The sequence below is a fragment of the Jaculus jaculus genome, chromosome 2 (assembly GCF_020740685.1).
Source record: "Jaculus jaculus isolate mJacJac1 chromosome 2, mJacJac1.mat.Y.cur, whole genome shotgun sequence".
Taxonomy (NCBI): Eukaryota; Metazoa; Chordata; class Mammalia; order Rodentia; family Dipodidae; genus Jaculus; species Jaculus jaculus.
In genome coordinates this window covers 206,469,663-206,495,046 of record NC_059103.1, presented here as the reverse complement: position 1 = coordinate 206,495,046, position 25,384 = coordinate 206,469,663, and the positions used below count along the sequence as shown (strand labels likewise).

The following is a 25,384-nucleotide window of genomic DNA, read 5'->3' as shown; positions in this document are numbered from 1 at the left end:
GAACTGGTTCGCTCATAAACGATTATTAACTTGTGACTATTTAAGAAGTAACCTAAATTTGTTGAGTGACAGAACAGTTGCCTTCAAGGATAATATTCCTGAGAGCGTGCGCTCACTCTGTCCTCCAGGGGTGACATTGATGAGAGCGTGCGCTCACACTGTCCTTCAGGGGTAACATTACTGAGAGCGTGCGCTCACTTTCTCCTTCATAGGGCCCACGGTGCTGGAAGTGTTCAACACGCTGCTGAAGCACTTACGCCTCAGTGTTGAGTTTGAAGCCAATGGTGTGCAGCGGGCCTCCGAGGGCAGCACCAGCCTGACTTCCAAAGACAGCGATGAGAAGGTCGTGCAGAATGCCATCATCCAGACAATCGGTGAGTGTTCAGTGATTCGGGTCCTCCATGTTCAGTGATTTGTCAGCTCACATAAGCTTCTTCACTGGTACAGTGCATTTTTCAATGATGGCTTTCACTTTGAAATATTTTTGAAAAAAAGTCATAAAAATGGAACATAGAGGGCTGGAGAGATGGCTTAGCAGTTAAGCGCTTGCCTGTGAAGCCTAAGGACCCCGGTTCGAGGCTCAGTTCCCCAGGTCCCACGTTAGCCAGATGCACAAGGGGGCGCACGCATCTGGAGTTCGGTTGCAGAGGCTGGAAGCCCTGGCGTGCCCATTCTCTCTCTCTCCCTCTATCTGCCTTTCTCTCTGTGTCTGTTGCTCTCAAATAAATAAATAAATAAAATTAAAAAAAAAAAATGGAACATAGAGACTTAGGTCTTTTACCTATTTTCATGCTTTACTATCTTATGCTCTTACATTTGCTCTGCTTCACCTCCATCTCTCCCCATGCACCATGTGCATATGAACATTTATGTATGTATATATAGGAAATATTACTTTATATATATGCATTTTATAAATCATTAAATATAACAAGTTGCACAGGTCATGGACTTCTACTAAATTCTTAAGTATATTTTTCTAGCAAATAGATATATTTTTATGTAACCAGTTTCCCAATCACTTGATTGAATGTCAGTACTGTAATTTGCCAACCTTCCATATTTCATTTTTGCTGATTGACCCAATAATGTTTTTAAATAGTATTTTTTCCTTGGGTACAAGATACAAATAAACATATTGCACTCCTGCAATCTACAAGCTATAGGTGGGACACCCCTGCTTTAGTCCCTTTATTCTGGAATATTTCTACAGTGACATGGACGTTTCTCATAAATAAACTCCCCTCCATTTGTTTCTATTGATGTTTTATTACTCATTTATTTGGGTGGAAATTGATTTGGTTTAGTCTATTGCCTCCTCATGATTAAATTCCAGATGTGCATTCCCGGCTGGAACACTGCGAATGCAAGATGTACATCCTGAGGTGCACTGATAATAATTTTGATAACTGAGTGGTGGTTTTCATCCTTTTTCTCTGTGATGGAGTTCCATTTTTGTCCCTTCTACAAACAATCTGAGTTGGTCTCTGCTCTTCATCTGTGCGTTCCCTTAGACTTTGCATCATTCCTAATTCCTGCTTCTACTGATCTTACCATGATGGTTACAAATGATTTTGAAACTTCAGCACTCACTCCCTCTGTAATGACCCTTTGCCACTCAGTGTTGCATTGAAGGCTAAATTACTTTATGTTACGAGGTTGTAATTTATTATGGTGTTCACATTGACCAAGATTTGTTCAGTGGGATTGCCAAGAAGTTGTGGTTTCTTCTGTTTGGGAATGATGTTAGAAACTCAAATATAGATATTGTCTTTTAGGGTCTCCTTTTCTTCCCCCTTCCCCACCCCTGTAGTCAGTGAGTATAAAGGATAGCTTCCTTGAAAGAATAAAGCCAGAAGACTTTGTTGAACTTTGTTGCTTGTTGTATTCTCCTCTTTGGACCCTTTGGCATTTCTGTTCATAATTACAATGTCAGCCAATGTAGGTAAGGTGCTTTAGAAACTGCTGATCTTGTTGAAGGCTCCTTCTTAATTTAAGAAAAGGAAGAATAGGGCTGGAGAGATGATTCAGTGGTTAAGGTGCTTGCCTGCAAAGCCCAAGGACCCAGGTTTGAATCCCCAGGGCCCCCCATAAGCCAGTTGCACAATGTGGCACATTACATTAGCTGGAGGCCTTGGCATGCCCATTGTGTCTGTCTTTATCCCTCCTTCCCTCTCCCTGTCTCTTTGTCTTCCCTTCCCTTCCCTGCCCCCCCATGTCTCTTTCTCTTAAATAAATAAAAATATATTAAAAAGAAGGAATACATTATGAAGCAGTTGTATTTCTTTACTGCAATGACTACTTTAGTCTTTTAAGTCTTGTTATATCTAATGGACATGGAGTAGATCAAACACTAACAGAGAAAAATAAGACTTACTCTCATAGTTCTGATTCCTAAGCTTTGCTAAATACCAAAATTATCTCAGGACCTCTTCTTTCAAATATCACTTGAGTTCTGTATGTTGAATTACTTTACAGAGTTAAACTGCAAACCTGATTTGTAATGGCCTTTAAAGATATTTAAGTCATCAAAAACCGTAGCAACAACCTAATATGTCCATCTTGGTGGGCTTCTGTAATACCAGTACAAGCAATTTGCAAAGGGAGGTGGAAACAGGAAAATTTCCAAGAAGCTCATGAACACAGCAAAAGGAGGTAGAAGGAAGGGACCAACTCAGAAGCTAATATCTGACCTACACACATACTGATACACCAAGTAAATATAAATAAAATAAAGGCTGGTCCTGGTGGCACACACCTTTAACGCCAGGACCTGGGAGACAGAGGTTGGAGAATTGCCATGAGTTCAAGGCCACCCTGAGGCTACATAGTAAATTCCTAGTCAGCCTGGGCTAGAACACGAACCTATCTCGAAAAACCAAATAAAGATAAACAAATAAAACTAATTTAAAACATAGCTGTTATGTGGAAACATGAACTTTTTCGGTTTGTGAAATGTATCTTAATGTATTTTCAGGATTCTTTGGAAGTAACCTCCCAGATTATCAGAGATCAGAAATCATGATGTTCATTATGGGGAAAGTGCCAGTTTTTGGGACGTCTACTCATACTTTGGATATCAGCCAACTAGGGTATGTTCTCATGCTGTAAACTGAACTTAATATTGTCTTGTTTTCTTTTTCTTAAGCCTAGAAAAATGTTAATTTTTTTAACTCTTAGTAATAAGAGTCCATGGGAAGCCGTATTTTTAGTATTCTAGATTGTTAAGTGTTGGGCCGATCCTTGCATGTCTTCCAAGTCATGTTTCAGCTCCCTGCAGCTTCTCAGCATCTTTAAAACCAGAGGGAAGACAATTTATCCTGTGCATTGTGTGTAACACTCACAGACAGGCTAAAGCTTTCCTGTCTGTACTCTTAAAACTAATGTTAGCATGCCAGGAATGTTGATTCATTCTGGGGGATTCTCAAACGGAAAGTGACTTTGAAGATGAATTCTCTGTTTCCCTCAATGATTTGATTTGGTGATATGCTTAAGCTTTAATTTATAAATGTTTTTGTTTTGCTAATTTAATAAAAAGAATCACATTGCACCTTATATATGCAATTATTGAGCATTCATCAGAACTTTTTAAAAACACTTAAGGTGTAAATGCTGAGTACTACATTTGATCATACACATCACGTGTGTGTATCACTGTATCCATAAGTTTGTGTAATTAAAACAATAATTACTATAAAGGCACCGTAACTTAAAGAAAATATTAACTATAAATATAATGGCTGAATACATCTTGGTAACATAACAATAAATGGTCAAATAATGAATAAATAGAAAAAAGATTATTATGGGTCTTAAGAGATGGTACAGTGGTTAAGGCTGCTTGCTTTAAAAAGATTATCAATGGGGCTGGAGAGATGGCTTAATGGTTAAGCACTTGCTTGTGAAGCCTAAGGACCCTGGTTCGAGGCTCGGTTCCCCGGGTCCCACGTTAGCCAGATGCACAAGGGGGCGCACATGTCTGGAGTTCGTTTGCAGTGGCTGAAGGCCCTGGCGCGCCCATTCTCTCTCTCTCTCCCTCTCTCTGTCTTTCTTCCTGTGTCTGTCGCTCTCAAATAAATAAAAAATGAACAAAAAAAATTTTAAAAAAGGTTAACACATTTCTTTTAAAATTACTGTAATTGTATATAGTTGTAGGGTGTAGTGTGAGAATTTGAATATACAGTGTGTAATGATCAAGTAAATTAATAGTTAGAATTTTATCTGAAACTTTGAAAGAATTTTTTGATGAGCACTAATGATCATACATACATACATACATATCTGTGTGACATTTCAATGTTTATATAGGGTGTTTAGCTGTGTATTCATATGATTTCTCTTTCATACATAGAGCCAGCAGTTTAATAGTTTTATTTAAATTTGATGTTTTTACATGTGGCTGTTTTAATTTATATGAAATTTACTGTATAACATTATCTATGACTTAAGTTATTATAAAAGTGAAATCTCTGGGCTGGAGAGAGTGTTTTGCAGTTAAAGCATTTGCCTGTGAAGTTGAAGGACCCAGGTTTGATCTCTCCAGATCCCACATAAGCCAGATGCACAAAGTTGATGCAAGCACAAGGTCACACATGCTCACTATGTGGCCCAAGTGTCTGGAGTCCGATTTCAGTGGCTAAGGCCCTGATGCACCAATTCTCTCTCTCTCTCTTTCCTTCTCTCTCTGTCTTTCTCTCTCTCACTTTCACTATCTCTCTAAAAATAAAAATAAAATGTTGGGCTGGAGAGATAGCTTAGCGGGTAAGCGCTTGCCTGTGAAGCCTAAGGACCCTGGTTCCCCAGGTCCCACGTTAGCCAGATGTACAAGGGGGCGCACGCGTCTGGAGTTCGTTTGCAGTGGCTGGAAGCCCTGGCGTGCCCATTCTCTCTTTCTCCCTCTGTCTGTCTTTCTTTCTGTGTCTGTCGCTCTCAAAAAGAAATGAACAAAAAATATTTTTAAAAAAATGTGAAGTCTCTTTACCCAATTAGAGTAAGGCTTTAAATCAGTCAATAGTGCCTAAGTGCAAATTCATATTAGTAACACCAGTGTTTTCTGTTTTTCAGGGATTTGGGAACCAGGCGGATTCAGATAATGTTGCTAAGATCTTTGCTTATGGTAAGGAGTTCAATAGAGGTGATGTGGATGTTTAACCTGCAAGAATGGAAAAGATTAAAGAACAGGTTCAGTGGGTCAGGAGTACTGGCTGATTCTGGAAATTCCAGAAATGAACATGACTTTGAAGATGTACTGTATCTTTTTCACTCTACCAATTTGATCTGATAATGTGCCTAAGCTTTAGTTTCTAAAAGTAAGTGGGATTTCACACTGTCAGAGTTCTGTTCTTTTTAGCATGACCATTACTTCTGTTTTCTCCTCATTTCTCCTGTTATTTTAGTTTGATCTTCAATATGTTGAAATCCACAGAAGGCAGAAATAATTTCTGTTTTATAGGTAGAATACCTGGGCTCAAAGGCTTTGATTAGATGGAGAAGGACTTGACAAAATGTTTTTGTTTGTTAATTTTTGTCCCTTATAATCAGGTAACTTCTGGCTACAAAGCCAAGACAATTGTCACTGCATTGCCAGGGTCATTTCTTGACCCTTTACTATCGCCATCTCTCATGGAGGATTATGAGCTGAGACAGTTAGTTTTGGAAGTGATGCATAACCTCATGGATCGCCATGACAATAGAGCAAAGCTGCGTGGCATCAGGTAATGTGCCTTGTCCACGTGGCCTTAATGAGTTTTTACTTTTCCAAATTACTGTGATCAGTTATGTGATTTTTTTTAATCTAGAACTTTCAGTTATTTGATGGTGTCAAAATGATTTACTAATACATTTAAAACAACAAATGTTGAAATATCATCTCTCTTCAGAGATCTGTTAACTACTAATTAGATGGGTTTGATTTTGCTTAGTTTTGCTTTAAACTTAAGAATGACACTAGTAGTCAAAATAATGTAATTCTTAATTGAACTTTCTAATTCAGTAGTATCATTTCATGTGACATATTTAAAATGCTCTTTGAAATTAATGTTAAATAAATTTAAACTGAGTGAAAAATATACTTTTCTATAAAACAATATTATAGGTAGATATGCTAATCATTACAAGTGATGTTTCTTTTCTAGGATAATACCAGATGTGGCTGACCTGAAGATAAAAAGAGAAAAAATCTGTAGACAAGATACAAGCTTCATGAAAAAAGTAAGATAATATAAAGAGTAAATTCCTGATGTAACTTAGAACCGTTTAAGTTGTCATTCATCTGTGATCTTAAAATGAAGTCATAGAATTTGGAGCTGAAAGATCTCGCCCTGCCACCTTCATCCTCCCCACGCCACGTCAGTCTTCATGCTGTCTCCTCCGGCGCGTGTGGGACAGGGCACTGGCGGGCTTTGGCAGTCCTTTTTCTTCTCTTCTCTTTACCATGTACGTCTTTCTTTGAGGGAAAACGAGCAGTGAGGAATTAGAAGAGGGAAAGTGGATATAGTAAACAGTCAAGTGGAAGGAAGAATGCAGGGGGTAGAAAGGTCTAAAGGAGACAGAGGAAAGGATTAAGTAAAGATGGGATGAGTGAGTACTATAGAAACTATTTTTAATAGGATCTTTCTCCAGAAGCAATTCATATCTTTGATCATACTTTATAAAAAATTTATTTTGATAACTTGATGTACTTCTTGATTTACTTTTCAGTTTATTTATTAGTTTAAAATGTTTAGCTCCATGTGAAACTTACTTCTACAGAGATATAAAAAACAAAGTGGACTCTCCAGTCGCTCATGGAAGACAGGATGACATTTGTACAGACACTACCTTTTCATTGCCAGCCGTGTGTATTCACTAGGTACCGCAGGTTACTGGTCAGCCTGAGACTTGTTTATCCATTCCCAGCTGCCTCATTAGAGGCATGGTCTTTTTGTTCTTGTTCCTTGTTGTTATGCCAGGCTAGCTGGTCTTCAAGCTTCTGAGAAATTCTACAGTCTCTGCTTCCATAAGGTGTTTGCCTGCGAAGACAGAGAACCCAGGTTTGATGCACCATGACCACATATGTCAGATGCACAAGGTGGTGCATGTGTCTTGAGTTCATTTACAGTGGCTGAAAGCCCTGATATGCCCAATTTGCGTGCGCTCACACACGCTCCCTCCCTCCCTCCCTGCCTCTTTTTCTCTTTCTCTCTCCCTCCCTCTCTCAAATAAAAATAAATTTTAAGAAATGAAAAGTCCACCATGGCATCCTGCTTTTTCGTGGGACCTGAGAATCCAAACCTTGGTTCTCACACTCACCCATTACTAGCCCTTATTTTAGTTATTTTAAAACAGTAGTTTAATCAAAAGCATTCCACATGTCCCATTTTCCTGCCTGCCCTCTCTCCTACAGGGAATCACTGTTCTGATTGTTCTTATATTTTGTATTAATCTTATGGGTATCTTTCGTGGTGCAACAGTACCAGCATCCCCTAAGTCATCCTCTTTTGGCAGACATTTGAATTGGTTGGAGTTGCGATGTTATGAACACTGCTTCTTTAAGCATGTATGGGCATGTCTTATGCTGTGTAATTCCCACGTATCTAATGCCCTTTTGAGAGGAATTCCTGAGTAACAGGCTATACATCTTCAGGTTCTCTAGATAATGCCAGTTTACTTCCTACTTCCACTGCTTGTGTTCACATCACATTATTAGCATAGCATACATTTGCCAGTATGAATTCCTTATGGGGTCAAAACCTTAACTCCTTGAATGTAAGCTCTATCTTAGTCCTTGCTAGTGATATTTAGGAGCCAGGGGATTTAAGAGCATTCTTAGGGTTTGAGAAGACCTAACATATAAGACCTTTCCTTTTTTTTCCCACCCAAGTACAAAACCATTTGAGAGAATGACATACTCAAGATTCAGAAGGTAGAGGTTTGAATATCAGCTTCAGAAATAAAGGAATAATCTGGTAGATGAACATAGCTTCATGTCTGGAGGTTAAAAATGGGGTGGGGGCTTGCTAAATACTGTGCCAGGCTTAGGCAATTGCTGTCCCAACTGGAAAGTGACCTATCTTGTTACCAGGATGAGAGCCATCAGTGCATGTTAGAGACAGCAGGATGTGGACTTACTCCGTCCAGATAGCTGAATGCTGTTCTTGCACATCTGCCAGGTGCGGCTGCCAAGAAGGAAGCTCATCACTCCATATGCCAGTGTGTGGTCCCAGTGTTCTTAGCCCTGGACACATTACAATCACCCTGGGGACCTTGGGCTGTAGAAATACTAACACTTGGCCAGAGTTCAGTCAGGTCTTAGTGAAGGAGGAATGTCCATGGGGAGAAAAGGGGAGAAGAGGAACTTGGCGGCCATTTCTGTTTCCCAGTGATCTTAGCTGCAGCTAGGATTGAGATTCAGTGCCCTACATGCTTGCTAAAAATGAGGAACTCAGAAAGCTTTCAACTTTATATTCTTTATTAACAGATATGGGTAATACTTAGGTTAATTAACATACTTAAGTTTGGTTTATGAGGAAACCTTTGTGACCTATTCCTATAGATATGCTTTAGGAGATGGCTTAGCAGTTAAGGCAGGAGCCTGCAAAGCCCAAGAACCCAAGTTGCATTCCCCAGGACCCATGTAAACCATATGCAAAAGGTGGCACATGCTTCTGGAGTTCTTTTATAGTGGCTGAAGGCCCTGGTGTGCCCATTCTCTCTTTCTCTCTCTCTCTCTCTCCCTCTCTCTCTCTTTCTCATATAAATAAAATAAATAATTTTAAATAGGCTTTAGGCTCCCCTGAAGACCCCAGGGGAAGATGTAGCTATACTTAATTCCCAGACAGCTCCTGAGCCATGCATAATGGTTTTTCCCAGAGAACATTTCATTTAAGCAAAATAGTCTTCATTATTGCCAAGGCTGGGATGCAAAAGAACTCTGCCATCCATTTTACTTCTTACACTAATCCATAATTTACTTTTGTTTTTGTAAGTTATTACAAATTACTTTTAATATTCACACTGGAATGATTTTTGTGCTTCATTTTTTTTTTTTTTTTTTTTTTTGGTTTTTCGAGGTAGGGTCTCACTCTGGCTCAGGCTGACCTGGAATTTACTATGTAATCTCAGGGTGGCCTCAAACTCTTGGCGATCCTCCTACCTCTCTGCCTCCCGAGTGCTGGGATTAAAGGCGTGTGCCACCATGCCTGGCTCTGTGCTTCCTATTTTTACTTTAGGTTTGTTCTTCAACACCCAAGTCTGTTTGTAGTTCCACACTGGCCTATTAATGGTGATCATTGAAATGCAGTTTGACTTTCTTATCTGCTTAAATTATTTTCATGTAACATTACTGAATAAAATAACTTCTTTATTGAAGGTTATATACATGTGAAGTCTTTTTATTACAGTTTAAACAAAATTATCTTTTTCCATGTCTTGTCAGAATGGGCAACAGCTATACCGACACATATATTTGGGCTGTAAAGAGGAAGACAATGTTCAGAAAAACTATGAGCTACTTTATACTTCCCTTGCTCTTATAACTATTGAGCTAGCCAATGAAGAGGTGGTCACTGACCTCATTCGACTGGCCATTGCTTTGCAGGTATGGTTGCCTTACTTTTCACTGTAACTTTCTCTTTTTTTTTTTTTTTTTTTTTTTGATGATGACTCAGACATCATTCTTAAGAACTTGTGTATATTCAGGGACATGAGTTTTGGCTGTGGAGGTGTCAAGTTGTGATCTAAGTTTCTCAAGGCTATGATGACACTCTTAATTTTTTAAAAAAAATATTTAAGGAGGAGGTGAGAGAGGAAGAAGAAGAGGCAGATAGAGACTGAGAGAGAATGGGTATGCCAGGACCTCCAGCCACTGCAGATGAACTCCAGATGGATGTGCCACACTGTGTACCTGGCTTATGTGGGTGCTGGGGAATCAAACCTGGGTCCTTAGGCTTCACAGGCAAGCACCTTTACAGCTAAGCCATCTCTGCAGCCGCGCTCTGAACTTTTTAACAATTGAGCATGGGCTGTATGTTCAGTATCACTTAAGGTTTTTAAGAAGGGGATGCGAAGGCCAGTCCTTGACCTGTACCTCCATTGGAATGGAGAAAACAGTCATTAACTAATAACTGTATGTAACAGTAATGGAATTGTGTATTCTGTGATGAAAGAGCCCTGTGCAGTAGTATTCCCTCTGTTCACGTGCATGTATACATGGGGTGTGTGAAATGGTACGTGTACCTACAGGAAGTGCTTTCCTAAAGAAAGCATTTATGTTGAAAGATGTAAATGTTGAGATGGGAATTTTATCTCCTCACATTTTTGCAGCATCCCATACTTCCTGCAGTTTTCTAGTGTGATCATGAGAAAGTGCTGATGGCACATGGGAACTTGACGTTCGTTTCTTATTGTAGGACAGTGCCATTGTCAATGAGGACAACTTGCCAATGTTCCATCGTTGCGGGATCATGGCCCTGGTCGCAGCCTATCTGAACTTTGTGAGTCAGATGATAGCTGTACCTGCATTTTGCCAGCATGTTAGCAAGGTAATTCAGTAGAACAATTCTTAAACCTGAATTTTGTTCAGAAATGTTTAATTTTCTTGAAGTGATCCCTGTTTCTCATTTTGATGTATTATTAAGAAATTCCTGGTGCTGGAGAGATGGCTTAGTGGCTAAGCGCTTGCCTGTGAAGCCTAAGGACCCTGGTTCGAGGCTCTATTCTCCAGGACCCACGTTAGCCAGATGCACAAGGGGTCGGACGCATCTGGAGTTCATTTGCAGTGTCTGGAGGCCCTGGCATGCCCATTCTCTCTCTCCCTCTTTCTCTCTCTCTCTCTCTCTCTCTCTCTGTGGCTCTCAAATAAATAAATAAACAAAATTTTTTTAAAAATTTAAAAAAGAAATTCCTACAAAATATAAGGTACTAGATTGAAACTACAACTAAAACTAAGTACCATCTTTGTTTTCCTTGATACTTGTTTTTTGTTAGATTATTTTAAGATCATGGTTGAACAGAATATGAGGTTTTATTCTGAATCATTTTTTTTCTATTTTTTTTTTCCTTGAAGCCATTATGAATCTTATTATCTAAATTTTCTTAAGCTGTATTGTTTCAAGTGTTCTTAAGGTAGATCTAAAAGTTGAGCAATTAATATGCATCTCTGATTTTTATCATTTGTTAACAGTATTTAACTTTTTTCATCAATAGCTCTAATTATCTGATTTCATATGTATTTGGAATTCCTAACTTCCCTGCAGAAAAAGGTCACAATTGAAGGCAGTAGTGAGAGAACCTCATTTTTATGAAACTTATGCATATCTTTCAGTCCATGATAAATGTAGGATTTTGGTCCCTTCTAAGAAGAAGAATAAGAAGAAAACACATTCATTACAAAGTACTTAAGTAAAACTGTCCAATGTCTGCTATGTGTTATGAAGACAGAGTGTGCTCACTTTGAGTACTTCATGGTCAGTGGAAGAGCCAGACCACAGTACATGGAGGCACAGGGCATGGTGACTCAAAAAGACATTTCTAGGGCTGGAGGGATGGCTTAGCATTTGAGGCACTTGCCTGCAAAGCGAAAGGATCTTAGGACCCACGACCCAGGACCCACGTTAGCCAGATGCACAGGCTATACATGCATTTGGAGTTCCTTTGCAATGGCTGCCCATTGCAGACATGCCCATTCTCTCTTTCTTCCCCTCTTTCTTTGTCGAATAAATAAATAAAAATAAAACAAGAAAATTTGTTTTTCTTTTTTGAAAAAAAGACATTTGATTTTTTCTTTTTTTCTTTTCAAAATATTTTTTTGATTTATTTATTTATTTATTTGAGAGAGAGAAGGAGAGAAAGAATTAAAGAAAGAAAGAGCCAGGGCCTACAGTCACTGCAAACAAACTCTAGATACACACACCACCTTGTGTATCTGGCTTACATGAGTACTGGGGAATTGAATCTAGATCCTTAGGCTTCACAGGCAAGTGCCTTAACCAGTAAGCCATCTCTCCAACCCCCCTTTAATTTTTGCTTATTTGAAAGAGAGAGAGGATTGATGCAAATAAAAATAGAATGAGCCTTCAGCTGCTGAAATTGAACCCCAGACACATGCATCATCTTGTGTATCTGGCTTTTGTAGGTCCTCCAGAATCAAACCTAGATTTATTGGCTTTTCTGGCAATGTCTTAAAAGCTAAGCCATTTCTCTAGCTGTCCCCACTTCCCAACCTCTTTTTTGAGAAAATAGTGTGTTTAAGCAAATGTAGTCATTTCATATTTTACTTTACATATTTTACTGCCTGATTCTGGTGTCTACTGAATGCTTTAATGTGAAAATAAAATGAATCGATAGTATTTCATATAAATGATTACTTGTTCTGAGTTGCTGTGCAGATTTTCCTAGCAAGGTCCTAAGGTGTGAGGTTTTTTACTTCAGTTTTGTTTTGTGTCTGGGTGTTTTTCAGGTTATTGAAATTCGTACTGTGGAAGCCCCTTATTTTCTACCAGAGCATATATTCAGAGATAAGTGCATGTATGTTTATTCTTTTATTTTAAGGAAGAACTGACAAGAGAAATCAGTCAGTCATGATTATAAAGGAGTAAATATTACTACTGTGATTTTCTAGTGCTTTATTATAGTTGTTTTCTGTTCTGTCATTTAATTCATCTAGCCTTTTCCTTTGCATAATAAAACTTTTGCATATTATAAATGCAGTCTTATGCACACATGTAGACAATCCTGAAAATATAGGACCTATCCTACTTTATAAAATGTGATGATATTTTCTTAATTGGCATTTTCTTAGTAGATCCTCATATGTAAGTAAACACTCCTTTTAAGAGAACCGCATGGTGTTGGTTTTTAATAATAGCTAACAGCACTCATAAGATGTTGGGACAGAGACAAAAGGAAGTTGATAGGCTCTTCCAGCACTGCCGTCGCGCTGGGGTCTCGGGTAGCGCAGCAGCGCTGGGAGCACACACAGGCGATCACACCACACCAGGCCAGAAACCTGGAACCTGTTGCAGCCAGGCTCTAGCTTCATGCTCCCGAACCGGCCCTGGTCTTCATTCAGTCTGTGAGCAGCTTCTCACCTGCTCCTTTCCTTATTCCTACTTTTCATGAACACAAGACAGAGCTCAGTGCTCACTGTCCTCTGACGTCCAGGTGCAGTGTTACACAAGACTGAGTTCCTCCTGAAACCTCGCAAGGAGAGGAATCGTGGCCACATGAGACTGACTGACCTCTTAAAAATGTACTAATTTTTTAGGAGTTACCAGTTAATTTAAATTTAAGTTTGGAACATTGGAGCTTTTGCTCTAGAATGTTTTTCCCTCATTTATTTTTGCTCAGAAATGAACACTTACGTGATTGTTTCTTTGATCAACTTGACAGGCTTCCAAAATCCTTGGAGAAGCATGACAAAAATGTGTACTTTCTGACCAACAAGATTGCAGAGTCACTTGGTGGAAGTGGGTACAGTGTGGAGAGGTTGTCAGTTCCATATGTGCCCCAGGTAACAGGTGAGAAGAGACCACAGCTCTTATTCTGGGATTGATTATGCATCAGTCAGCTCCCTACGCTTAGTAATGAAGCTTAATGCTTGACTGAGTATAGTCTATCTCTTTTTAGTTATTTTAAATGCTTTCTGTTTTTGAGCTTTATTTTTGAAAGCAAATCTCTACATTTATAAATATGATTTTATCAAAGGAAAATGAAGTGGTTGAGATTATATGCTTCTTAATACTTTATGATATTAATATATTCTGCATGTATATGTGTGTGTGTGCATACACACACATATGTTTTGCTCTCATTTACTTTTGCTCAGAAATTAACACGTGATTGTTGCTTTGATCAACTTGACAGGCTTACTATATACATATGTATGCATGTATGTATATGTTTGTGTGTGTGTCTATACACATACATACATATATATATAGGTAGATAGATATATTTGAGTTGTGACAGAGAAAAAGAGGCAGGCAGAGATAGTGGGTATGGGTGTAGCAGGACCTCTTGAAAGTATATAGACTCCAAAACATGTGCCACTTTGTACATTTGGCTTTACATGGGTACTGGAGAATCGAACCTGGGCTGATGTCAGGGTTTGCAATTGAGTGCCTCTAACCACTGAGCCATCTATTTAGCCCCCGTTTATACTGTTTTTAAATTTTATTTATTTATTTATTTGAGAGCGACAGACACAGAGAGAAAGACAGATAGAGGGAGAGAGAGAGAATGGGCGCGCCAGGGCTTCCAGCCTCTCTGCAAACGAACTCCAGACGCGTGCGCCCCCTTGTGCATCTGGCTAACGTGGGACCTGAGGAACCGAGCCTCGAACAGGGGTCCTTAGGCTTCACAGGCAAGCGCTTAACTGCTAAGCCATCTCTCCAGCCCCCATTTATACTGTTTTTAAAGCAGCCATGATTGCTGAACTTAAAGGAGGTAGCACTTGTCGCTTGAAAAGAGTCCTGACTGCCCTGAAAAGAAATTTGAATGCTCTTGACCTTGGGAATACCCTTTGCTTTGTGAACTCTGTTTCTTTCCTTTTTCACATTGCCCAGAACACTTCTGTTGTATTTAAAGGAAATTTTTTTTTCACTAAAAACTAAAACCAAAGTGTGTCTTATACTATGATATTCAGTTAATTACTTGAAAATCACATTTGGTTAAGTAAGAGAACTGTTTAAATTCAGCCAGATAATTTTATAGATTAGTCAATAAGATCTTGCAATTTTTACTTGGATCCAGAACATACTCAGTTCTTATAAGACCTAGTCATAGTAGTCTAATATACTGTAAAAATACTGTAAGATGCTTTTAAATTTTATGTCATCAAAGATTCTACTCAGGGCCCCTGAGGCTATGGTGGTGCAAGCCTTTAATCCCAGCACGCAGGAGGCAGAGATAGAGCCCAGCCTGAGACTGCATAGTGAATTTCTGGTCAGCCTGGGCTAGAGCAAGGCCCTACCTAAAAAAAAAAAAAAAAAGAAAGAAAGAAAGAAAAAGATTCTACTCATTAATTCCTTGGAGGGAAACTGCTAAGAATAGGGTATTAGTGGAAGACTAGGTATGGTGGCACACACAATTGTACAGGCTGAAGCAGGCGAATCACCAGTTTGAAGTTACCCTGCACTACATACATAGTAAGACTTCTGTCTCAACAACAACAAAAGTGGAAATTTAAAATTACAAAAACAGGCACATTAGTAGAACTGTGTAATATAAATTAAGTTTTTAACAACTACTTTTAAAATATAAAATTCTTCTACTTTGGATTCAGCTCTCTTCCCTTCAGGCCAGAGCCCGCATAAACGCAGACACGAGTGCAAAGGTAAACCCAGCCGGCAGTGTGTCTCCTTCCCGAGCTTATGTGCTGTCCTCTAGTGGAAAGGTCACCGTACATGCTTCTAGACAGTCGAGCCAGTGGCCCGCATGTCTTACTAGGGATAAGTGGAGCTTTCATCTTCCCTGCCGTCCTTATAGCCATGGTTGTATTATTCTCCTGTTTCCTTTTATCCTGTTGCTTTAGTTCCTAGTTTTGAGTGAAAGCTTAGTACTGTTTTTTACATGGGATTGTGCTTTTTCTACCACTAAACAAGCTGTATTCCCCTTCATAATGCTTCTCGCTCATTTACTTTAAAAAATTATGGATATTTCAGTGTATATTATATAGCTTCATATAAATTCCCAAAAACAAATAGTTTTTCTGATTATAAAGACTGGAGGGACGGCGTAGCACTGGTGTGTGGCTGTTACCTTAGTGAAGAGAGAATCAGTACTAGAAAGTCATCTAAGAGTTGAGGTCTGAATGAGGACATGTTTTAGAATAATGGCATTCTCAGAAGACCAGTGTGTGGTTTAAATGTGAAATGCTAGAACTGGTTTTAAGTCACGCCAAATAACTGATAAATTAGAAGGTAGAGATGCTGAGCTGGACTTGGGAAGAGACACTGAGGTGTTAGTGTCCTGGTCTGCCCCCACAAGTCCCTTTAGAGGGCCTGTCAAGATGCCTGCATTGCACAAGGGAACTTAGGCAATCTCTGGGAGAGCTACAGAACCCAGAATGTGTTGGGTGAATAGATCCCTTCTAAAAGTGGGAGGAGAGTAGGACCCAACTTGTTGCCACTGTCACTTGTAAATATTCCCTGCATCCTTAAGTATTAAAAAGAGCAAAAGTCTCATACTCTTAATTTTATAAAATGGTTGAAATCTGAAATGGGTAGAGACTATGTATTAAAAAAAAATCACTGTAGCATTTCTGAATAACAAATAATACAACAAAATAATTTTTCTTTCAGATGAAGATCGTCTTTCTAGAAGAAAAAGCATCGTGGACACTGTATCTATTCAGGTGGATATTTTACCCAACAGCTCACCTTCTGATGATGTGGTAAGTTCCTGGAAGTTTGTAGTGGAGAACTGTCTCAAGAGAGATGTTATTTAAAAGAAAATTTTGCCCTTCATATTTACAAATGGGAAACCAACTACATTGTTGTGAGAAATTATTTTAGCTATTTGTTTATAATTTTAGTCAACTATTTCTCGTGCTTGTAAAGATTTGTAAACTTAACATTATATGTAATATTATTATATTTTTGCATCATAATTCAGTATAACAAACAATTAATTGTAAAATAGAAACAAGTGGTGTTTTTAATGCAAGTATGAATTGTTATGTGAGGCCTGTTGTTAAGTTTGTAAGCCCTCTAGATCCTGTTTATTTTAAAATGCATGAAATATAAAGCACAGGATCAAATAGAACTGGGCTCTCTTGTGAATCCCATGCTCACTATCTTCAGAGTTCCTCTTGAGGAAAATGGATTATTGTTTTATAAAGTAGATATAACTAGTGTAGCTTAGTGACTTCACTGAACTTTGTCCTCTTTAATGACTGTGACATTTATGGCATGATACACTTAATGCTTTTTTTTAAATTTTTTTTTAAATTTTTTGTTTATTTGAGAGCGACGGACGCAGAAAAAGAGGCAGAGAGAGAGAGGGAGAGGGGATGGGCATGCCAGGGCCTCCAGCCACTGCAAATGAACTCCAGATGCCTGTGCCCCCTTGTGCATCTGGCTAACGTGAATCGAGCCTCGAACCGGGGTCTTTAGGCTTCACAGGCAAGGGCTTAACTGATAAGCCATCTCTCCAGCCCACATAATGCTTTTTTGTCTGTTTGAGTAGATCACAGTATTGTATCCTCCTAAGACAGAGGCAGAAAAAGCAGCCAGTAGTCTCAGGGCTTATTTCCCATAAAGAAGTTTTGGTAGCCAAGTAAACAGTGCCAGTCTGTCAGTCAACCGCCACCTACTTTTCATTAATTTTTTTAAATTCATTAGTTTTGTACTCAGTGAATGCAGTCAATTTGGTACCATTGTTAGGCTCATCCATGTCCTACCCCCTCCCTCCCCCTGGCCCCTCCTTGTTGAGGTATATGGATTACGCATTGTGGAGTTAGCCCACAGTTGTGGATAGGAGAAATGTCTCTGCGTGTCATGTCATGACCCAACATGTGGCTCTGACATTCTTTCTGCCCCCTCTTGTGCAAAATTTCCGTGAGCTGCCCTGCTAGCTGTTTCATTATTTCTCATTAGTAAAGCTTGAGTATTTAAAGAATAGCCACACACAGAAAAGTGAAAGGAAGGCCTGTGGCAATAGCTCAATTGATAAAGTGATTATTTTCAAACAAGACCCATGTTTGATACCCAGAATCCATATAGAAATGTTAGTTGGGGGGGAGGGAGGATATTACCATGGGATATTTTTTATAATCGTGGAAGTTGTTAATTTAAAAAAAAATTGAAAAAAAAAAAGTTAGATGAGGTGGCTAACCAGCCTAGCCTGGTGAGCTCCAGACAAAAATAAAATAAAATAAGATGATAAGATATTAAAATAGGTGGGCTGGGCCTGGTGGTTCCTGTCTTTAATTCCAGCACTTGGGAGGCAAAGATGGGAGGATGGATGGCTTGAGTTTAAGGCTACCTTGAAACTACAGAGTGAGCTCCAGGTCAGCCTGGGTTAGAGTGATATGAACAAAAACAAAGCCAAAAAAATGTAGATAGCATTCCTGAGGATAACACCCAGGGTGATCCTCTGACATGCATGCATGCTCTTACTATGCACATCTGCATTAAAGCAGCCAAGAAAAGAGCTGTCCCTATGAGCGCTTCCCAGTCTCCCTCTCCTCCAGCTACTATCCGTTGCCGTCAGCTTGTTTTCCGGAGGTCAGGTCACTCAGTGGTCAGGAATCAGCCACCCTCACTGTCTCTGCCATTCCACTTTCTGCTGCATGGAACCACTTGGTCATAGTAAGAAATTATTAGAATAGGAGATGGGAAGATGGTACATGGTTAAATATGCTTGCTTGCAAAGTCTACAAGTCCAAATAAGCCAACCACCAAAGAAACTATTAGAAAAATAGTAGTAGTTGAAGAGGGAGTCAGTGTTTATTTTGAAGCCTTGGTCAGGAAGGCTGGTTAAAGCTTCTGGCTAATTTAAGCTTAGTATAATCACCTTCCGTAAATACCCCTCTCCAAAGCCAGTTTCATTTTTCACTTCTTACAAGAGTAAGAAAGAGGAAGAAAGTAAGTAAAGAAGATCTTGCTGGCTCTGTCTTTGATGGCTGTAAGTGTGCTTCTTTTACCTTTTTAGTGGAGCAATTGTTTTAGAACCTTCATTAATAGGCTTAATCTTGTTAGAAGTGAAATATATTTTAGTGACTTACATTTTCCATTCTTTTGCTTGCTTTTTTTTTCTGTTGAAAATCTCTCCAGCTTTGGTCTGGAGAGATGACTTAATGGTTAAGGCACTTGCCTGCAAAGCCTAAGAACTCATGTTTGAATCTCCAGGTCCCACGTAAGCTAGACCCATAGTGACATGAACATGCAATGTCGCACATGTGCACAAGGGAGTGCATGCCTCTGCAGTTCATTTGTAGTGACTGAAGGCCCTGACACATCTGTCCATTCTCCCCACCTCTCTTTTTCTCTATCTGCCTTTCTCTTTCTCAAGTAAAAACAAAACACAAACAAACAAACAAACAAAAAACTATGTTTTACACTTCAGATTGTTGCAGAGAATCAGCGTATTTTGATAAAAATGAATAAAAAATATTTGCATGAAAACTGAATGTAAAAGGAAGATTCTCTTTTTTTGCTACCGAGTTTGTTCCAAGTGTTAAGAGCGCAGCATTTTTAAAAAAATTATTTATTCATGCACACATGTGTGTATAGGTGCACCAGGGGCCTGTGAACAAATGCCAGACACATGTGCCACTTTGTATCCAGTGATATGTGTGCTAGGGAATTGAGCCTGAGCTGGCAGGCTTTGCAAGCATGCATCTTTAACTGCTGAGCCATCTCCCCATGGAGAAAAGATACTTAGTATAAACGTTTATATTAAAAATTATGAGGTATGGGGCTGGAGAGATGGCTTAGCGGTTAAGCGCTTGCCTGTGAAGCCTAAGGACCCCGGTTCGAGGCTCGGTTCCCCAGGTCCCACGTTAGCCAGATGCACAAGGGGGCGCACGCGTCTAGAGTTCGTTTGCAGAGGCTGGAAGCCCTGGCGCGCCCATTCTCTCTCTCTCTCCCTCTATCTGTCTTTCTCTCTGTGTCTGTCACTCTCAAATAAATAAATAAATAAAATTATAAAAAAAAATTATGAGGTATGGAGAGATGGCTTAGAGATTAAAGTTTTGATCTGCAAAGACAAAGGACCCAGGTTCAATTCTTCAGGACCCACATAAGTCAGATGCACTAGGTGGCGCACGTATCTGGAGTTGTTTGTAATGGATAAAGACCCTATAGGGCCCATTCTCTACCTCTTTTCCTCTCTCCCCCCCTTTTTCCTTCTCTCTGTCCCCCTTTCCCTCTCTCCTTCCTTCTCTCTCTCTGAAATAAATAAGAAATATTTTTAAAATCATGAATACATTATCTTTTCCTGTTTGCTTTAAGTCCTAAGCTCTATATGTCACAAACTGCGCATCTGTAGAGTACAGATCAGGAGTCTCAGGTACCTAAGCATGTGTGAGGCTCAAACCCACTCACCATCATGGGATCTGCTTCTGTATTTTAGAAATGGTTGTCCAAGTGCTAGAAGGCAATAAATAAATACATACATAAATAAAATAAAATTAAAATTAAAAAAATCATAGCAAGGACAGGAGAAATTCACATTGGTTGGTTATTCACCAGATGCTGGTAAATATTTATTCAAGCTTTAGTAAGTAAAAGTTAATAAAATAGGGATGCTAGCTTTCTGAGTTCTTCCCTTGCTCTTTCTCCTATTCTTTCATTGTTTCTTAAATTCTTGAAGCTTTTAGCCAAATGTAGGAACAGCAGTGAATTTTTTATTATTATTAGAATGCTAGTGCTAGATTGCTTCTAGATACAGCTAATTAGCCAGAGCCTAATCCTGTATGTCTGCTCCAAATGTCTAGAACATGGCAACTGAAGATTCCCAAGTTTTACCCTGACTTCAACTAGAAATGTGAACCTTCGGTAGCAAAGCTGAGGTAGTGGAACTCTTGCTGCTTGACTTCCAGCTAAGGCCTTTGTGTAACAGAGAAGCCAAGGTGCAGAATGCCAAGTCTTTTGCTTTCCTTGGTATGGCTGCCTTAGAGTAGCAAAAGAAGCTCATGAGCTAAACTGGGATGGCCACAGTCCCAGGCAAGTACTCGTGTGCCGTTGCTTGAGTTTTATCCAGAGATGCTGTGGTAACTAAACGTGAGGCTCCTTCTGATAGTGTTTGGATGCCACAAAAGGTATCATTGCCCATTTTTATCACAAAAGCATTAACTTTCTTAAACTCCTAAGACAATTTAATACATTTTACATGTCTCAAAGCAAGAGACATTTGAGAGCCCAATTAAAAGAAGGGCTGTCAAATAAAACTTGGTGGTTGGTATTAGAGGATCACAAATCTTTTTATTTTCCGATGGACATTTCCCAAAGCAGTGAATCCTGTTTTTATGGCATTTAAAATCTTCGGATATATCACGTTGGTTTTGTAAACTGTATGTAGCCACCAGGTTGCAGAGGCTGTCAGGCTACCATTTACCATATAGCTAAAGATGGATGTGTAACCTCAGCCTCAACTGTTGAAGCATTGCCCACTCCCCTAGCCACAGTTGGTCACTGGGCATCAGATCTTGTGGCCTGTCAGGTACCAGAGCCTATGTCTGTGACTTGAGGGTGGCTGAGCACTTGTGCATTCTGCCAGTCTGATGCTCAGCTGTGTATCTGTTCAGGGAACCACTGCACTCGGGTTAGTGCTGTAGAGAGTTATGTGCTGTTCTGAATATAATCATAGGACAAGCCAACACACAGGAACATGTCATTGTGAAAGTGCTTAAATGACTTCCAGCTAGGTAAACACTCACTTTCTTGACTGTTTTACTTCAATCCTTTTCCTCTAGGTTAGTAACACTGAAGAAATCACCTTTGAAGCTCTGAAGAAAGCAATTGGTGAGATATGGTGCTCCTGTGGCTCTCCTCATAACTGTGGCTCATCTTAGCGTTAGTGCTTTTTGGATGTCTGGCTTTATGTGAGTGCTGGGGAATTGAATCTTTGCCAGCAAGTGTCTTTGTTGGCTGGGCCATCTCCCGAACTCATCTTTGCCTTAGTGCTTTGTAAATGACAGAGTGAGTAGAAAAAGCATGCAAAAAAAAAAAAGTACTGTTCGTCTCCATATAAATATATCATTCACTCAAATATATTATTTAAGCTTCTTTCTTTTTTTTTTTTTCTTTGGTTTTTCAAGGTAGGGTCTCACTGGAGCTCAGGCTGACCTGGAATTCACTGTGTGTTTTCAGGGTGGCCTCAAACTCACGATAATCCTCCTACCTCTGCCTGGGATTAAAGGTGTGCACAACACGCCAGGCAAATTTAAGCTTCTTGAATAGTCTCATCCTACCTGTATTCTGCTGGACACAAACACAGCTCTACCTCATAAGCTCAGTGGTGTAGACAAGGTAGACGTTTTCTGCTTTACTACCTGACAGACCATATAACAATCCCTTTCATGTTGTTGTAAGGTTTAGGCAGTTTGTCTTAACTGGTCCCATCTGTATTTCAGTTTAGGTTAGCAAATTAAGTGAATAGTTAAACATAAAATCATTTTCTGGGAAAGATAGTGTTTTCACCTGTAGAAAATTACTCCTCTCATGTTTATCTACTTATTTAGTAAAAGACAGGAAGGTATCCTGTAAAAGAAGGTCATGTGTAACTTCAGCTGTTAGGTTTTTAATATGTATGTGTGTGTTTGTTTGTTTGTTTGTTTGTTTGTTTTTTGAGGCAAGCCCAACACCTTTTTTTTTTTTTTTTTTTTTTTTTTGGTTTTTCGAGGTAGGGTCTCACTCTGGTACAGGCTGACCTGGAATTAACTATGTAGTCTCAGGGTGGCCTCGAACTCTCCGGTGATCCTCCTACCTCTGCCTCCCAAGTGCTGGGATTAAAGGCGTGCGCCACCACGCCCGGCCCAACACCTTTTTTATGCAAGGTGGGGGATGGAATTGGTGTGCCAGGGCCTGCAGCCATTATAATTAAACTCCAGATGCCCCTGCCACCTTGTGCACATGTGCCACCTTGCACGCTTGCGCCACCTTGTGCATCTGGCTTACATGGGATCTGAATAGCCCAACATGGGTCCTTAGGCTGCGCAGGCAAGCACTTCAGCCACTAAGCCATCTCTCTAGACCTGTACATTTTTCAGTCTAAAGTAAAACATTTTATAGATGTTACACCAGTTGTTCTTTTCCTCACAAAAATAGCTCTTTAAATTGCTCTGGATTTGATTGTAAATCATTAGCTCCCATGGTTATTGACAGGATATTGTGAAACTCTGGCCTCCTTTTAAATGTTTTTGTTTTTTATTTATTTGAGAGTGACAGACACAGAGAGAAAGATGCAGATAGAGAGAGAATGGGTGTACCAGTGCCTCTAGCCACTGCAAACGAACTCCAGATGCATGCACCACCTTGTCCATCTGGCTTATGTGGATCCTGGGAAATCTGTCCTTGAACTGGGGTCCTTAGGGTTCACAGGCAAGCGCTTAACCGCTAAGCCATCTCTCCAGCCCTTTTTACTTTTTTTTTTTTTTTAATTTTTGTCCTCCTTTTAATGGGTCATATAAATACCCACACAGACACCAATGGGATGGAAGAACAGGAGAAGGAAAAGAGGCGTCTTGTGATAGAGAAGTTCCAGAAGGCACCTTTTGAAGAAATTGCAGCACAGTGTGAATCCAAAGTGAGTGGACAGTGGTGAGGACCTGTGGGGTGGGGATGCTTGGTTACTGGTTTCCACAGGCTGTAGACACCTTAGCAGAACCAGGGAAACATGGGACTAAAACCTTTGAGGTTAGATCATTGATGCTGTAGTAGTTTCTTTATGTGATGAAGCCCATAGAAGTGGCAGATTCCACACCTGTCGGTAATGACTGGTTACTTTGATACTTTTAAAAATATTTTATTTTTATTTATTTGTTAGAGAAAAAGAGAGAACGGAAATGCTAGGGCCTCCAGCCTCTGCAAACGAACTCCAAACGTGTGTGCCCCCCTTGTGCATCTGGCTAATATGGGTCCTGGGGAATTGAACCTGGGTCCTTTGGCTTTGCATGCTTAACTGCTAAGCCATCCCTCCAGCCTTTTGATACTTTTTGCAGTGGTTTTCAGTTGATTTTGCCCTGGGTATTTTGTATTGTGTGCTTATCAGTTGGTCTGTAACAATGATACTATGATTGGAAAAAAAAGCAAGAAAGAACCTTTGCATTAAATTGTAGCCGATGATGAAAACATTCTGTGCTGGGTTCAGTAGTTACAGCCACACTTTGTCCTAGTAATTGCATTTGTATTCATGTGAATCTGGAAAATAATAAATCCTTTAACAAATTTTTCTCTTTTGCAGGCAAATTTGCTTCATGATAGACTTGCTCAAATCCTGGAGCTCACCATACGGTAAGGGTTCTGTTCCCATAGCAGCAAGAATTCGCTAGAGCCCTACGGTTTGTGGCTGCATATGTGTAAATGGACGCGCTGTGCCTGTGGATAAATAAGATCACACTGTGACCCTCTGTCCCATGCTCGCTCTGTTTACCAGGCGAAGTCTGGCACCTTTTCTTGTCCGCTTGTCTCCTACCATCTCTGGCTTCTTGTAACCCATGCTTTCCTTCACAGTAGTCGCTAAGGACGTCTGAGTGGTTTGGCAGACCTACATTCCAGTGTTGTGCTTAGGCAGGAAACTGTTTAGATTTAGCCATTCTTTTTTTTTTTTTTTTTTTTTTTTGGTTTTTTTGAGGTAGGGTCTCACTCTAGCTCAGGCTGACCTGGAATTCACTATGGAGTCTCAGGGTGGCCTTGAACTCATGGCGATCCTCCTACCTCTGCCTCCCGAGGGCTGGGATTAAAGCCGTGCGCCACCACGCCCGGCCTAGATTTAGCCATTCTTGACATGCTTGAACTATAGTTAGATCTGGTTCGACCTCATTGTCCTTTCTACAGCAATGAGAGTGCTGCCAGTGCAAATGCTTATTGGAACCACTGACCTTCCTTGTGCTCTCACACCTGTGAGTTATTGCACTCCAGCACCTGCAGTGTCTAACAGATAGTGGTCATTCTGTATCTGTCCGTTGCAGGTAATACAGGATTTGAGGAAGAGGCTGTCACTCGGCTCCCTGCTGAGAAAGTACTTCTGTGTAGTGTGACTTTGGCTTCAGTGGAGAAATTGGTTGTCAGACAGGTGGCCCAGGACAGGAGCCACACAGGCCTTTGCTTCTGGACTTGTTTTCTACATTAGCTCTTTCCTTTATTTTGTTAACTTGATGAATTAGGTCTGTTTTCCTTTAATCCTATGTCTCAAGATGGCAGAAACTGGTAAATATTGTAGCCACTTGAGGTTTTTTACCTTATTTTCTGTTTTCATATGCAAAGCACGTTTCATCAGTATCACAGTTCCTTCCAGACACCTCCTACTAAAAGAGAGGATCATTCCTTCACTAAATGTCAGGACAGAGAGTTGGACTAAAATATGCAATATGTGTTAAACCTCATTTTCAGAGAGAACTGCTGACTAAGAGTACTTGAAGCCTTGATGTCTGCTAGTTAGTTATCCGTGTGTGTCCTGTGTCCTTGACCTTGTGCCCGTGCTTTATTTCTTCTCTTTCTCACCACAGCCCTGAAAGGGGAGGGGGTGCTGTTTTTCATCTGCAGGTAAACACACCAAAGCTTGGAGAAGTAAAGTAACTTGCCACAGGTCACATGCCTAGACAGTGGCAGAGTCACGATAAAATCCAAAGCCTTGCACTTAAGAGGAACTCTGCATACCATTTTAGTTTTACTCACATCAGTTGTATGGGTTTAATATTTTAGGACCAGTATTATAACTTTTGTCTATACTAATTATACAC

General features: G+C 39.9%; 1 protein-coding gene across 2 annotated transcripts in view; it reads left to right on the top strand.

Annotated features, from left to right (window-relative positions):
• The window catches only part of Efr3a (EFR3 homolog A), an 86,419-nt gene that overhangs the window by 56,743 nt on the left and 4,292 nt on the right, over positions 1-25,384 (top strand). For both annotated transcript variants that reach the window (XM_045142747.1, XM_045142748.1), the window contains exons 10-22: positions 213-374; positions 2,978-3,092; positions 5,065-5,116; positions 5,542-5,714; positions 6,135-6,210; positions 9,416-9,577; positions 10,389-10,520; positions 12,437-12,504; positions 13,369-13,496; positions 16,281-16,372; positions 21,398-21,446; positions 23,126-23,229; positions 23,887-23,936. In XM_045142747.1, coding sequence (XP_044998682.1) covers positions 213-374; positions 2,978-3,092; positions 5,065-5,116; positions 5,542-5,714; positions 6,135-6,210; positions 9,416-9,577; positions 10,389-10,520; positions 12,437-12,504; positions 13,369-13,496; positions 16,281-16,372; positions 21,398-21,446; positions 23,126-23,229; positions 23,887-23,936 — 1,363 coding nt within the window. The remainder of the gene's footprint in view (positions 1-212; positions 375-2,977; positions 3,093-5,064; positions 5,117-5,541; positions 5,715-6,134; positions 6,211-9,415; positions 9,578-10,388; positions 10,521-12,436; positions 12,505-13,368; positions 13,497-16,280; positions 16,373-21,397; positions 21,447-23,125; positions 23,230-23,886; positions 23,937-25,384) is intronic.